The sequence below is a fragment of the Trachypithecus francoisi genome, unplaced genomic scaffold, assembly GCF_009764315.1.
Source record: "Trachypithecus francoisi isolate TF-2019V2 unplaced genomic scaffold, Tfra_2.0 Lachesis_group2, whole genome shotgun sequence".
Lineage (NCBI taxonomy): Eukaryota > Metazoa > Chordata > Mammalia > Primates > Cercopithecidae > Trachypithecus > Trachypithecus francoisi.
The window spans coordinates 103,453,401-103,465,911 of record NW_022681465.1 but is presented as its reverse complement, the minus strand read 5'-3'; the positions used below and the strand labels follow the sequence as shown (position 1 = coordinate 103,465,911).

Genomic DNA, 12,511 nt, shown 5'->3' with positions numbered 1-12,511 from the left:
TTGTAGGTTCAAGTGTATAATGTGCAAATGAATAAATTAAGACAGTCTCACTCCTGTTGTCATTCCCTTTTCATTGAAAAGCCATTGAGTGCAAATGAATAGATGCTATCCAAAGAGGGCACGTTCAGTTCCTGGACCCTGGGCACTTTGCCCCTTTCCATGGTCTGAAGCACTAATGGCTGGAATCTAACCTGGAAGGTTGGTTACCCTTGTTGATGCTGTAGCAGGAAAGTCAGAATATAGCCAATGCTATTGTATTTTTTATTAAAAAAACAAATTTAATAAAATAGTGATCCATTACATATAAAACTGAGCTGCAGTCCATAGTTTACAGTGGGGAAGGCTCAGAAGATAGAGGCAAGAATGTAGCTGCAGCATTTTCTTTTTCTTCATATCTAGGAGGCAATTCAGATGGAAGATGAGGAGTATGTGAGACCTCAGAAGATGAATTCGTCCTGGAAATGGTATATACAGAGTCACAGTCTCTCTCAGAGGCTACACCCTCTGAAGCTGGGGTCCTGCTAAAGAGAAGGAGAGAGAACATGAAGGGGAGGGAATGAAAACAGTGACATCCCTTTAGTACTAGGTTCTTTTCAAATGTTTCATTACATGCACTTAAGAGTATTTGCAAGAACCTGAGCAGTCATTTCTCCCACACTCTGCTTTTCATAGATTTGTTTTGATTTCTTACCTCTTCCTTTTCCTAGAGCTGTGTGTAACATTAAGACAGTCTCACTCCTGCTGTCATTCCCCTTGTCATTGAAAAGACATTTAATACAAATTTGCAGATACCATCCAAGGAGAACACAGGCACACACACACACACACACACACACACACACACACACACTGTTCTCTGCTATTCTGTCTTCTGGGACAGCTAACATAAGGCAGACAAACTTATGCATATGGAAAATTAAAACATCAAGCCACAAACCTGAAGGACGGCAGGAAGGCATACTGGCTAATGGAGTGAGCTCTAACAAAAGTCGACCTGCACTGGAATCTACTCTGCTGCTTCCCAGTTATGTGATCTTGGGCAAGTGAATTAACATTGCTAAACCTCAGTTTCCTTATCTGTGAAATGAGGATGATAACGTTCCTTTCTCCTAGAGTGGATATGAGAATTACATAAACTAATGCAAGAAAAGCCAGACCCTGGCACACAGAAATCATAGTAGCAGCAGTAGTAGTTTAAGTTACTAGACATTGATTTTAGGGTTTGGGGAAGTTTATCATTAGAAGAAAAAAAAAACACAAATATTCACGATGAGAATTCTACAGAGGTCCAGCCCTAGCTTGCCCTTCCTCCATGCAGGGCCGCTCCCACATGCACTTCCCTGGATCCCCCCATCACGACCCCATATGAAGCTCTAAAACCAATTCTGCCCTTGTCAGCCATCTCTTTCCCTCTCCCATCAGATAACCTGTGCCCCTACTTCTGTGGAAAAAGAATCTCTACACAACTTCATTCCCTCCAGGCCCCAGAGGAAAAGCACCCTGGCCCCTGCTCCAGGGCCCACTGCCTGCTCCATCAGGGCAGGGTGGAGAGGGAGTTCCTTAAACACGAATGACAAGGTAAGGTGGTGCTGTCCCCAGCAGTGAGCACCAGTCTCTCTGTCCCTGCTGCTCACTGCGTGCAAAAATGCACATATCTCATTGTCTTACCTGCTTCACCCGGTGACAATTTGAAGCAATTCTTTCTTCCTACACCCTAGTTTCCCATTCTAAAAGGTACCACCAGAGCCTTCTCCAGCCCTGCTCGCTGAGCACACCATTTCTGGGATCTGCACAATCCACTCCTGGGGGTTTCCCACTAGTCCCTGACTCTTTGCCCTCCTGGTTCTCCAACAACCTCTGCAGCTCCGTCTCCACCACCTCCTCTCTCTCCCAAAACCCAGCTCCTCCCAATCTGCCTCCAAGGCCCTCATCTCACTGTACCTCCACCATCAGCCGCCCACCACCAAAACCAAGCTCATTACCCACGTCCTCTCAGTTGGGGACCTCTGAGCTTCCCTGTCACTCACCCTGGAACTCATCATCTCCGCCTCCTCCTCAGTGTCATTCTCCATCTGGACCCCCTACCCCAGGCTCCTGGCACCTCTGGCCCATCCCACTAGAGCCCGCCTCAGAGCCTTCTGTGTGGGGTGGGTGTTGACCTGATGTTCACTGTGGCCCAGGGAAGGAGCGAATATTGAAGGAGAGGTCCAGCTGTGTTGGGTCAGGGCTTAGGCTGATTTTAGTCAGTCACCCAAGCACAGCCATCAGAGTACTAAAGCCCTTCTGTAACTGTTGGGGATCCCCTGGAACCCTCACACCTCTGCATGATCGAAAGCAGTGAAGCCTAGCATAGCAGGGGCCTCCTGGCCCAGTCCTGGCGCTCAGTCTGATTGGTGGGTCGTCAAACATTCTTTTTTTTTTTTTTTTCTGAGACAGAGTCTCACTCTGTTGCCCAGGCTGGAATGCAGTGGTGCAATCTCGGCTCGGGGCACAAGAATAGGGTCTGGAGGCAGGGAACCTACGGCTGTTTCACGCTGACTTCCTAGAACTAAATTGAAAGGAAAACCCTAACTTTCCACCTGTAAGTAACAAAAGGACCAAAGACTACTCCCTTTGCAAACACCCACCTTTGGGCAGATGGGAAATTGAAAGTTTGCATAGGAGTGCAACTTTGTGAACCTCACTTCAGCCTCTGATTGGCTGCTTTCTTCAACCAATCAGACTGATTGTGGGCCACTACTTCATTTACATAAGGTGAACACCAAGTTGCCAATGGGAAACCTCTAGGGTGGATTTGGATCCAAGAAGATTCTGGAACTGGGCCCTTGAGCAGCTGTTCAGGCTTGCTCCCACCCTGTGGAGTGTACTTCCATTTTCAATAGATTTTTGCTTTTGTTGCTTCATTCTTTCCTTGCTTTGTTTTTGCATTTTGTCCAGTTCTTTGTTCAAAACACCAACAACCTGGACACCCTCCAGCGGTAACAGGCTCACTGCAACCTCTGCCTCTTGCGTTCAATCGATCCTCATGCCTCAGTCTCCTGAGTAGCTAAGATTACAGATGCCCGCCACCATCCCCAGCTCATTCTTCTATTTTTAGTAGAGTCGGGGTTTTGCCATGTTGGCCAGGCTGGTCTCAAACTCCTAAGCTCAAGTGATCCACTCACCTCAGCCTCCCAAAGTGCTGGGATTACTGCACCACACCCGGCAAGGGTTGTTAAACATTTTAAGTATCACCCTTGTTAGGAGCACATAAAGATGCCTGGAGTAGGCTTCGTATTCACCCAGCATGATCACTTTATCATTTTTCACTTATGTGCTGCCCAAAGTTTCCTGAAAGGTACTGTTAATATCAAGACACGAATTCTGACATAACATCAGCAAAAAAAATACTCGAATGCCTCCTGGTGAACCACAGCCTTAATACTAGTGTGGCCTGAATTCAGGCCTCTCTCAAAGTTCAAATTGAAATTCTTACCCATAGTTGAAAATACTGTAATATGAAGGGGGGCTTTCATTCGGAAGCAGACTGTTAGTCCCAAGACTCTCAGTGACCGCAGAAGCTGAAGATTCAGGAAAGTAAGGTGGTGGAGGGGGTGGAAATATTATTACCGAGTCACCTAAGGAAACACAATATTTAGTTGAAGACAGGTGGGTAATAAATGGAAGCAAATTAGCAAAAGCAAAATTAAGTATATATTTGGCCCATCTATATAAAAGGTCAATACACCTGCTGCTAACTCCAGAATTTAACAGTGAGCCCATTAAATGTATAAAGATAGAAAAGTAGACTAGGTTACCGGGAGCTAGGAGGGGTTGGGGAGTGGGGGAGTGGGAATTGCTGTTTGATGAGTACAGAGTTTCTGTTTGGGATAATGGAAGAGTTCCGGAAATTGATGATGGTGATGGTTGAACAACATTGTGACTGTATTCACTAAACCATTTAAAAATGTGCAGTGGCTCACACCTATAATCCCAGCACTTTGGGAAGCTGAGGAGGAAGGATCGTTTGAGCCCAGGAGTTGGAGACCAGCCTGGCCAACACAGCGATATCTCATCTCAAAAAAATTAAAAGAAAAAAATTAGACAGATGTGGGAGTAAACACCTGTAGTCCCAGCTACTGGGAAGGCTGAGCTAGGAGGACTGCTTGAGCCCAGGAGTTCTAGGCTGCAGTGAACCATGTTTGTACCACTGCACTCCAGCCTGGGTGACAGAGCAAGACCCTGTCTTTAAAGAAAGGAAAAAAAAAGCCAGGCACAGTGGCCCACGCCTGTAATCCCAGCACTCTGGGAGGCAGAGGCGTGGTGGCAGGTGCCTGTAATCCCAGCTACTTGGGAGGCTGCTTGAACCCGGGAGGCAGAGGTTGTGGTGAGCCAGGATCACATCACTGTACTCCAGCCTGGGCAACAGAGTGAGATTCTGTCTCAAAACAAAAAACAAAACAAAAAGCAGTTTAAATTGTTTATGATATATATATATATATATATATATATGTTTTACCACAAAGTTTTTAAAAGTAGGCCTACATTGCAGAATCCAGAGTGCTGACCATTATGGTATGAAAGTGGGTCTATATTTCATAGCAAGTCTAAGCCCAAGCCTCTCTCTGAATTGTTTGCTAACGAGCTCCCTTCCCTCCTCTGGGGTGTTTACTGCTGATAAAGCTTTTCTCGTTTCCAGCCTACAACTTAATTCACAAGTTAGCTGTTAGCTAAAGTGCCTTGTTGCTCAAATGTAGTTTCAGCCCCTGAGCAAATGACAATAAGCTATACTACAGTCCCTAACTGTTATTTACCAAAATTTCACCCAACTATACAGATGAAGGTTGAACCCAAACAAGTTTGGTTTTTGCATTTCTGTGGCTACTGTTCACTCCAGAATACATCCTCATGTTTTAAGGAGAAACTAGTGACTAAATGCAAGTTTTGTATTCCGATTCCAATATAAAATGCACCACACCACTGGCCCAGAACAGTGTACAGCTGTGGCAACACCACTGCTGGGGGCCTGGCGAAAGCCTCTGAGAAGCTGGCAATAGCAATAACAGTTCAGAAAAAAGGAAGAAGATGTGGCTTTACTCCCTATAGGCAGGAGAGTGGTTCGCACTCCTAGCACGTCTGACACTTGCTTAGGGTTGCATAGGATTCTTTAAAATGATGGGGGTTCCAACCTGAACAAGCTAGGTGACCTCCTTGACCTCAGCTGCCACAGCTACAGGCTGGGTGGTACCTGCATCACAGGACAGGTAGAAGGAAGGACTAGATGGGCCGATTTGCATCTGGCAGTGAACACAGTGAGGAGCACAGAGCCAACTCTCTCAGTTCAACACCAGCCAAGGGCACTGATTTGCATGATGAAGAAACACCACAGAGGCAACTGGCCACCGGCTCCACTCTCTACCCTTCATGAGCCACAGCAGCCTCAATCATTTCCCAGAGGGAATTTAGCCCTTCAGAAAATGCATTAATTCTCTCTCCCCTTCCTTCTGCAAGGAGAAGGCAATGAGAGTTTAAAATACGTTTTGCTAATCTAAAGGTGAGAAAGCATAATAGTTGTTCTGGGATTCTCATTTACTTTTTAAGAAGGTCTTGGTAGGTTAAGAGGAATCAGGGTTGTGTTCACTTCCATTACACACTGTAGAATAAAGAACCTGTGAAGTAAGCCTTGAGGGCAGGCCAGTCACCTCTCAAAAACACACAAGGAAATGCTCCATAAGGCTCTCCAGCCCTTTTTCCCAGCAGCTCGGCCTGCCCACACCCTGCAACCTGCTCTCCCTGGAAAGAGGCCTCTCCTCTGCGAGTTCCCTTTCATGCATCTTTCAGAACTTGATGTCCTCTGTGAGCGGACAACAGCCACACCCCTCCAGGGAGAGCTGTCTCATATACCTGCTGTGTATCCAGGATAGCACTGAGTGTCCCGACAACAAGGAGAGAGAGCATGCTGCTCGGATTCAACAAATGTAAACCCTATCCCACAATATCAAAGGAGAGGAGTTAGGATGCAAGATTTTCATATGTTTGATGGGGGTTTAAAGGGTTAAGTTGAAAAGATTTTAAACCATGCGGTGCCAACTTCAGGACAAGGACACCAGGAGCAGCACCGCAGCTCTGTACCCTGCCTCCACACTGATTCTGGCCACCAGGTGGAAGGCTGGGCCCAAAAACTCCCCTTGAACCGTTCCCAACTAAATGGAAGCATAGCAGCGTTGGATGAACATATTTACTTGTACCCCATGGTGTTCCTCAAAAGCACTGAAAACGTCTGTCAAATTAAAGGAAGCCCCTTTTTCATGTAATAACTTCCAAGAATGGAATCACACTCATGTGCCCTGGGCAGGGTGCCATGCAAGGGCTGTTCTGTGGGTGTGCCCACACACTTGGGTTGGAACCTTGCTCTACCACTTGCTAGGGTGTGACCTTAGGCAAGTCACTTGATATCTACATACCTCATTTTCTTCCTGTGTAACATGGAGGTACTAACAGTATCTGCCTCCTTGGGTTGCTGTAGGTGTGAATGAATTTCACACAGGGGGACCTTTCAGAGCACATGATAAAGCACTTAAATGGGTGTTTGGCACAAAAACAGACCCTATATAAGTGTTAGCTATTGTGAATATATAACTAACATTTGTGTTGTCACCATAAATATATTAATGCATAAATATATTAATAAGTAAGCTGGGAGCATCCACCCTGGCTCTACACAAGGAATGGCTACAGATCCATCTGCCCCTCCTCTCCAAGGCTGGTGCCATGCAAGTCCAGCAACCCAGTTCCTCCCCTCCAGGCTGCAGTCAGTGAATTCCACCACTTCCAGTAGACAGCCCCAAACAGGACATGCATCTCACTCGTCACACTCCCTCTCTGTCCCCTCCATGCTTTCTGTTCTGCAGACCTCTTTTCCTAGCCTTTTAAATGTCATTGGTTTCACAACTTCACTCTTCAAAAGTAGGAGACTGAAAAAAAGTGATCTGCCAGTGAGCAGCAATGGGGTTTTTCCTTGGTTGTGTGAAGCTGAGGCCAATGCTACTGCCATTGTTCTGAGGGGGCAGGCTCCGGGAAATGGCACTCCATCTCTTCTGTAGAACCCGGGGACCAAAAGGAACTTGTAGGCATTCCATGGGAGAAAGAAATGACAGGTGCTGTCATAGTCCATCTTGGTTCATCCTGCTGCTTCCAAGCTTTGCCTCAGCCCTGCAGCCACGGATGATGTCACAAAAAAGGGACAACACAGAGACAGTGCAGAGGCCCCTCAAAACACCTGAAGACTGCTGGACTCGGACAGATCCAGAATCCTAGAATGTTAGTGCTGCAGGAATCTTAGAGAGGCACTGCTCGTTTTACAGAGATATAAACCAAGGCAGGAGAGGTTAAGGACTTACAAGGACAGCCAGCTAGTGACAGCCTGGGAGGAGAACCCAAGTGTCCCACAACTAAAATGCTATGTGGTTTTGGTGTGAGAATAACAGGGCTAACAGGGTCACTTAGTGAGTCCCTAAGGTGGCAGAAGGCTCCAAGGCTGTCCTCATGGTTCTTCTCACTTTCCTCTTAATTTGCTCTGTGACCTCAGTCAAGGTCAATTTAATATCCCAATGCTTTGCAAAGTAGGAAAGAGTTGCTGGGGGAAAATGATGTATACAAGATTCCTACAGAGCTTCCCACAGCAGCAGCATTGTGTATATACACATGATGGGGGTGTGCGCGTGTATGCACACACATGTGTGAGAGATGGAAGAAGTGAGAAAGAGAATCCAGACGAGAACCAAGAGCAGCTGGTGAAACCCTGCTGCAAAGCCACTGTGATAGAAGCAAGAACGCAAATGACAGCAACCCACCTACAGTGACCTGGACAGCCTCCATACTCTGGATCTGTCCCTCTTCTCTCTCAGAGGCATCCTGGCCAGCATTCAGCGTGTTTCTTTTCTTAATGTGGGCAATCACGAAGAAACACAATCCCACAAGCACAATCAAGGGCCCCATGATCTGCAGAGAAAGGAACCCACACATCCGAGGCTTTGAATCGCCAGTGTCTGTGTCGTTTAGTGGTTCCCGTGCCCAGTCGGAGCCACATCCAGGGACCCAAATGCCGAGGACGCTGATGAGCATGCCACTTGTCAAGAAGAGAAACCCAAAGATAAGGCACTGGGCAAACTGGCGGCTCTCTCCACAGATGAAGGCTCGGTCGGGGTCCATCTGCTGACCTCTCTGCAGCCCTGCACGGAGCTGAAGTTGCGCCCGGGAGCGGGCCAGGATCACAGCCCCAAGCCCAACCACGGCACACGCAGGCCCCGCCACCTTGAGCACCATGGGGCAGTCTGGGAGGGGTTTATATTGGCATGCCTGGAACCCAAAGATGGAGAGCAGGACTCCCACACACAACAAGACGGCACCAAAGACAAAGAAGCAGAAGATGAGCTTGCTGACGTGTCTGTCCTGCTGGTCCCCATCTGGCTCAGCAGCAGCTGCAGGAGACATGTCCAGGAGAGCCCCTTCCTGGAGGCAGGGTGGGATGTGTTTTCTTCCCTCCAAGATTTCAGCAGCTCTGCAAACACAACCAAACACCAAATTAACGTGGGCACAGGTGTTCTGGAACCACCCTGGTTTTTTGCTGTCCATTTCTGAAATCACACCAGGATGAGGCCTTGGGGGTAGAACTTTATGCAACTGATAAGCTGTAGAACAATGACTTAGTTTATGAGTCAGAAAAACTAGTATTCAGAAACTCCTAAATATGTAATTTTATGAGATATTCAAAACAGAGGAAATTCAATTACTACACATCTAAGGGTATCTTTTTTTAAAAATGAAAGAACAAAAGAAACTGGGTGTGGCGTTTCGTTTTCTGAGTCTTACAAAATCATTTCCCTGGGGAAAAAAACACTGGTGAATGAGGGAAGAACCACAGGGATTCTTTCTGATTGCAAATGCCCCACTTTTCATCACAGCTGCTCTCAGCACTTTCAAGTCAGTTAGTTCAGTAACTAACTTTCCATTTCCTGTTTTAGACTACGGCAGCCTTCCATTTCATGTTTTATTCTAAGGCTACATCTACAAAAGACCCAATTTCAGCAGTTTTAATAGAATAAGAAGGCTGTTCAGGAACACAGTGGGTTTGGTGGACTTTTAAGTTGATTCTATCAAAATGTGGTTCTTGAGGCCAGGCGCGGTGGCTTGCACCTGTAATCCCAGCACTTTGGGAGGCAGAGGCAGGCAGATTGCTTGAGCTCAGGAGTTCAAGACCAGCCTAGGTGACACAGCAAAACCCCATCTCTGCTAAAAATGCAAAATTTAGTCAGGCATGGTGCCTGTGGTCCCAGCTACCTGGGAGGCTGAGGTGGGAGGATGGATTGAGCCCGGGAGCTGGAGGTTGCAGTGACCCAAGATCACGCCACTACACTCCAGCCTGGGCAACAGAGCGAGACCCTGCCAAAAAAAAAAATGGTTCTTGGGTTCTCAACAAGCACAGACTGGTGACCCAGTTGCTTGGGTCTGGGATGACCCTGGAAAGTGTGGCACAGCAGGTCAAGGGGAGCGCCATTTTCAGGGTGGACAAGTACCCAAAGGCAGGTGTGGCCTCTCACCCTCCTCCATGGGTGTCACCTACTTCCACAAAGAGGTTGAGACTCATTTAAAAAACAAGCAGCCAATAAAATTGCTAGTTATAAAGCACAAAATGGGTGGAGGGGGGAACTTGACTACGAAAGAATAGCATAAGTGGAATCAAGTGAGAAAGCACCTTCCACAAAATCAGCCAAGCCCTATACTTCAAGGGTTTAATATACTAAATATACCAAGTAGTTGTTAAAGAGTTGTCTAGCTTACACACAGCTGACTTAATTATCTCGTTATCTTATTTTACTCCAATGAATGGGATCTTTTACCAAGACCCCGTAAGTCAGGTCCTGAATTTGCAAAGACAATCCAAAATCGTGAAGACTATTTTCACCTGCCCAAGGAAAGAAAACTTTTAAAATATTTTGTGCTTCTCACATCCATGGTCACATGAAGGAACTCAAGACTGAGGCCCTAAGCCCAAGATGATCTTGACAAACCAAAATCACATTGAAGGAAGGTCAGTTTAGGTAAAGAAAGCAATCAGGTAATCTTACACCAGGAAAAACCTTTCCAGGAAAAAGTACGATAGAATCAGAAGGAAGTTGGGAAAAAAAAGGAAATAGAGGAGGGAAAAAAGCTTTCATTTCAAACTTGGGAAAACTTGATATACAGATGCAGTTAAGCTGAGACAAAGAAAGCATTGCACTAATTAATTTTTTTAGTGTTCCCATTTTTTATAAAGTCAGTAACATCCTGCAGTGAATAAGAATTTCATATTGAGTATACAGTAGTCCTCACTTATCCTACAGGGAGTACATTCCAAAACTCCCAGTGGAATGAAACGATGGAGAGTCCTGAAATCTACATATACCGGTTTTGTTTGTTTGTTTGTTTGTTTTTAATTTTTTCCTGAATCATGCAATCTCTTCCGCGGTTTCAGAGACAAGAAAGAGAAGGGTGATTCTCGGCTGCAAAGTCCTCTCAGGAATTCATTTATTCCCAGTATAGTCAACTTTGCAGCAAGTCACAAGGCTTCAACTGTCTTAAGGCAAATTCCCAAACACCAGTAAACAGAAGCCCGAAACTGAATCTGTAGTTTCTTGTCCGTGGACTTGTGGACTGAGCACCTGGCTGAGGTGCTCTGATCCAAAATAGTGTGGCAGTAGTCTCAGTCTCTCTCCTTCCCCGACAGATGCACTCACAAACGGATACAAAGACACCCACACTCACTCGCAATGAAACCTTTTCCAAACATCACCCTACACTTAACCTCCCCAAAATCAAACTCCCCTCCCCAACATTCCTATTGGTTTTCCAAAAGACATTTGCAAAATTCACAGCAGCTCTCCACGTCCAAAGCTCTGGTGAGTTTGAGGAACGAAACCAGGGGCAAATGCCTTCTGCGTGAAATAGGTTTGCGGCTTTTAAGGAGCCCGAGAGCAATCAACAGCCCGAGGGGCTCGCAGGGGCGCAGGTTGGGCTTGGATACCCAGCGTCTCCGCGCTGCCGCGGCTCCTCGCGCCCAGCCTGGCCGCACAGCTCAGCGCCCGACCCGCCGCCTCCGGCGCAGGCGCGCGGGCCGGGGCCGCTTACCTGAGGCTGGGTCCGGCGTCCCCGCTGACCGCGCTGCTGTGGGCACTGGCTGGGCGCGGCGTCCGCCTCCGCATGCGGCCTCGACTGCGCCGGTCGCCCAGCACCCTACCCCCGGTGCGTCCTGGTGCGGAGGGCGGGCCCGGCCGTATTTAGAGAAGGAGGCGGTGCCGCGCGGGCGCGGCGGCCCGGGGAGGGAAGGGCAGGGCAGGGCAGGAGCGACCGGTGGGAGCTGGCCGCCACCGGGGGCCCGGGGCGCGCCCGCGAGGGAATGGAGAGCCAGGGGCGGCTTCAGAACCCAGGGCTGGCGGGTTTGGCCGCCTCTGCGCCCGTGGCTGTGCGCGCGAGGAATCTGGGAGAAATGGGCACCTTTCACGGCTGCCTGGCCCGCACGCCTGACGGGGGCCGGCGAGTTGAGATGCTCCCCCTGGCTGGCGGAACTACACGCCCCGCCCGCAGAGGCCCGATCCCTCTCGAGGCCTGAGGCCCAGTTCCGGAGGGGCGCGAGAGAGCGGCTGCGTAGGGGTCGCTGAAGAAGTGCCTGCCCCCCTCCCCCCACCGCCTCCCTCTTGGTCGCGGCCCAGGCAGAACAGGGTACCGTGCCCCGGCCGCCGTGGCCTTGGCCACCGCGAGGTCCGGGGCGACTACACCCAGCAGCCCTGTGGCCCTCCTGCTACTCCGGAGATCTGGAGTGGGGTTACAGGGGGAAGCGCCTCGCTGCGAGCTCCCCATCGAACAGGATGTGGAGCCACCGGGTCACTGAAACGACGTGCGCTCCACAGAATGTGAGACAAGGGCACTCCACACCCAGCCATTCAGGCCTGAGGTCCTGGCTCGGATATTGAGGCCGAGACGCGGCAAGCGCCGCGCCGAACTAGCTCTGACCTTTCCGCACCCACACGTCTGCACACAGCCCTCCTTTGCCATAGAACCCCCTTCCTGGTTCTCTACCACTAATGATCTGCCGGAATTAAACCGGTCACTTTTCCTGCCCTTGAACCAGGAGTTTTGGGATGAGTTTGCCAGTCGCTGTGCTATTTGTAATCAGCCCCGTGACACGTGATACGGATCCAACTGTGCTAGTTTCCACACCAGGGGTCAGGGCACTGTGGAAGGGGAGTCAAGGGTTCTCTGCCCAAGCGCAGAGGTGCCCTAAGCCGTGAGGACTTCCTAGCCCTGCCTTCTCTTCTCAGCTTCCTGTCTGCCTTGCCTGAAACCCTGTCTAGAGTTAAGGCCAATGGATGAAACTTTTCAATGTACAAACAAGCACTTTACCTACCTGATACAACAAGTGGTTCCTGGTCATGCTCAATGAGGGTAAAGTGTGAAGCAGGCTTAGCTAATCATAGAGGTGAGAAGAGACTTAAAG

The 12,511-nt window shown here is 48.7% G+C and overlaps 1 protein-coding gene across 2 annotated transcripts; it reads right to left on the bottom strand.

Moving 5' to 3' along the window:
* Positions 1-242: 242 nt before the first annotated feature.
* Positions 243-11,547, bottom strand: TMEM171 (transmembrane protein 171). 2 transcript variants are annotated; one of them, XM_033179845.1, is made up of 4 exons: positions 11,146-11,547; positions 7,833-8,539; positions 3,476-3,617; positions 243-521 (listed from the first exon to the last, which is right to left on the bottom strand). In XM_033179845.1, exons 1-4 carry the CDS (start codon positions 11,217-11,219, stop codon positions 329-331), a joined length of 1,116 nt encoding a protein of 371 aa, XP_033035736.1. In that variant the 5' UTR covers positions 11,220-11,547; the 3' UTR covers positions 243-328. The 2 variants fall into 2 exon arrangements, with proteins under 2 accessions (XP_033035736.1, XP_033035737.1); XM_033179846.1 differs by having other exon boundaries at positions 248-518.
* Positions 11,548-12,511: the final 964 nt, after the last annotated feature.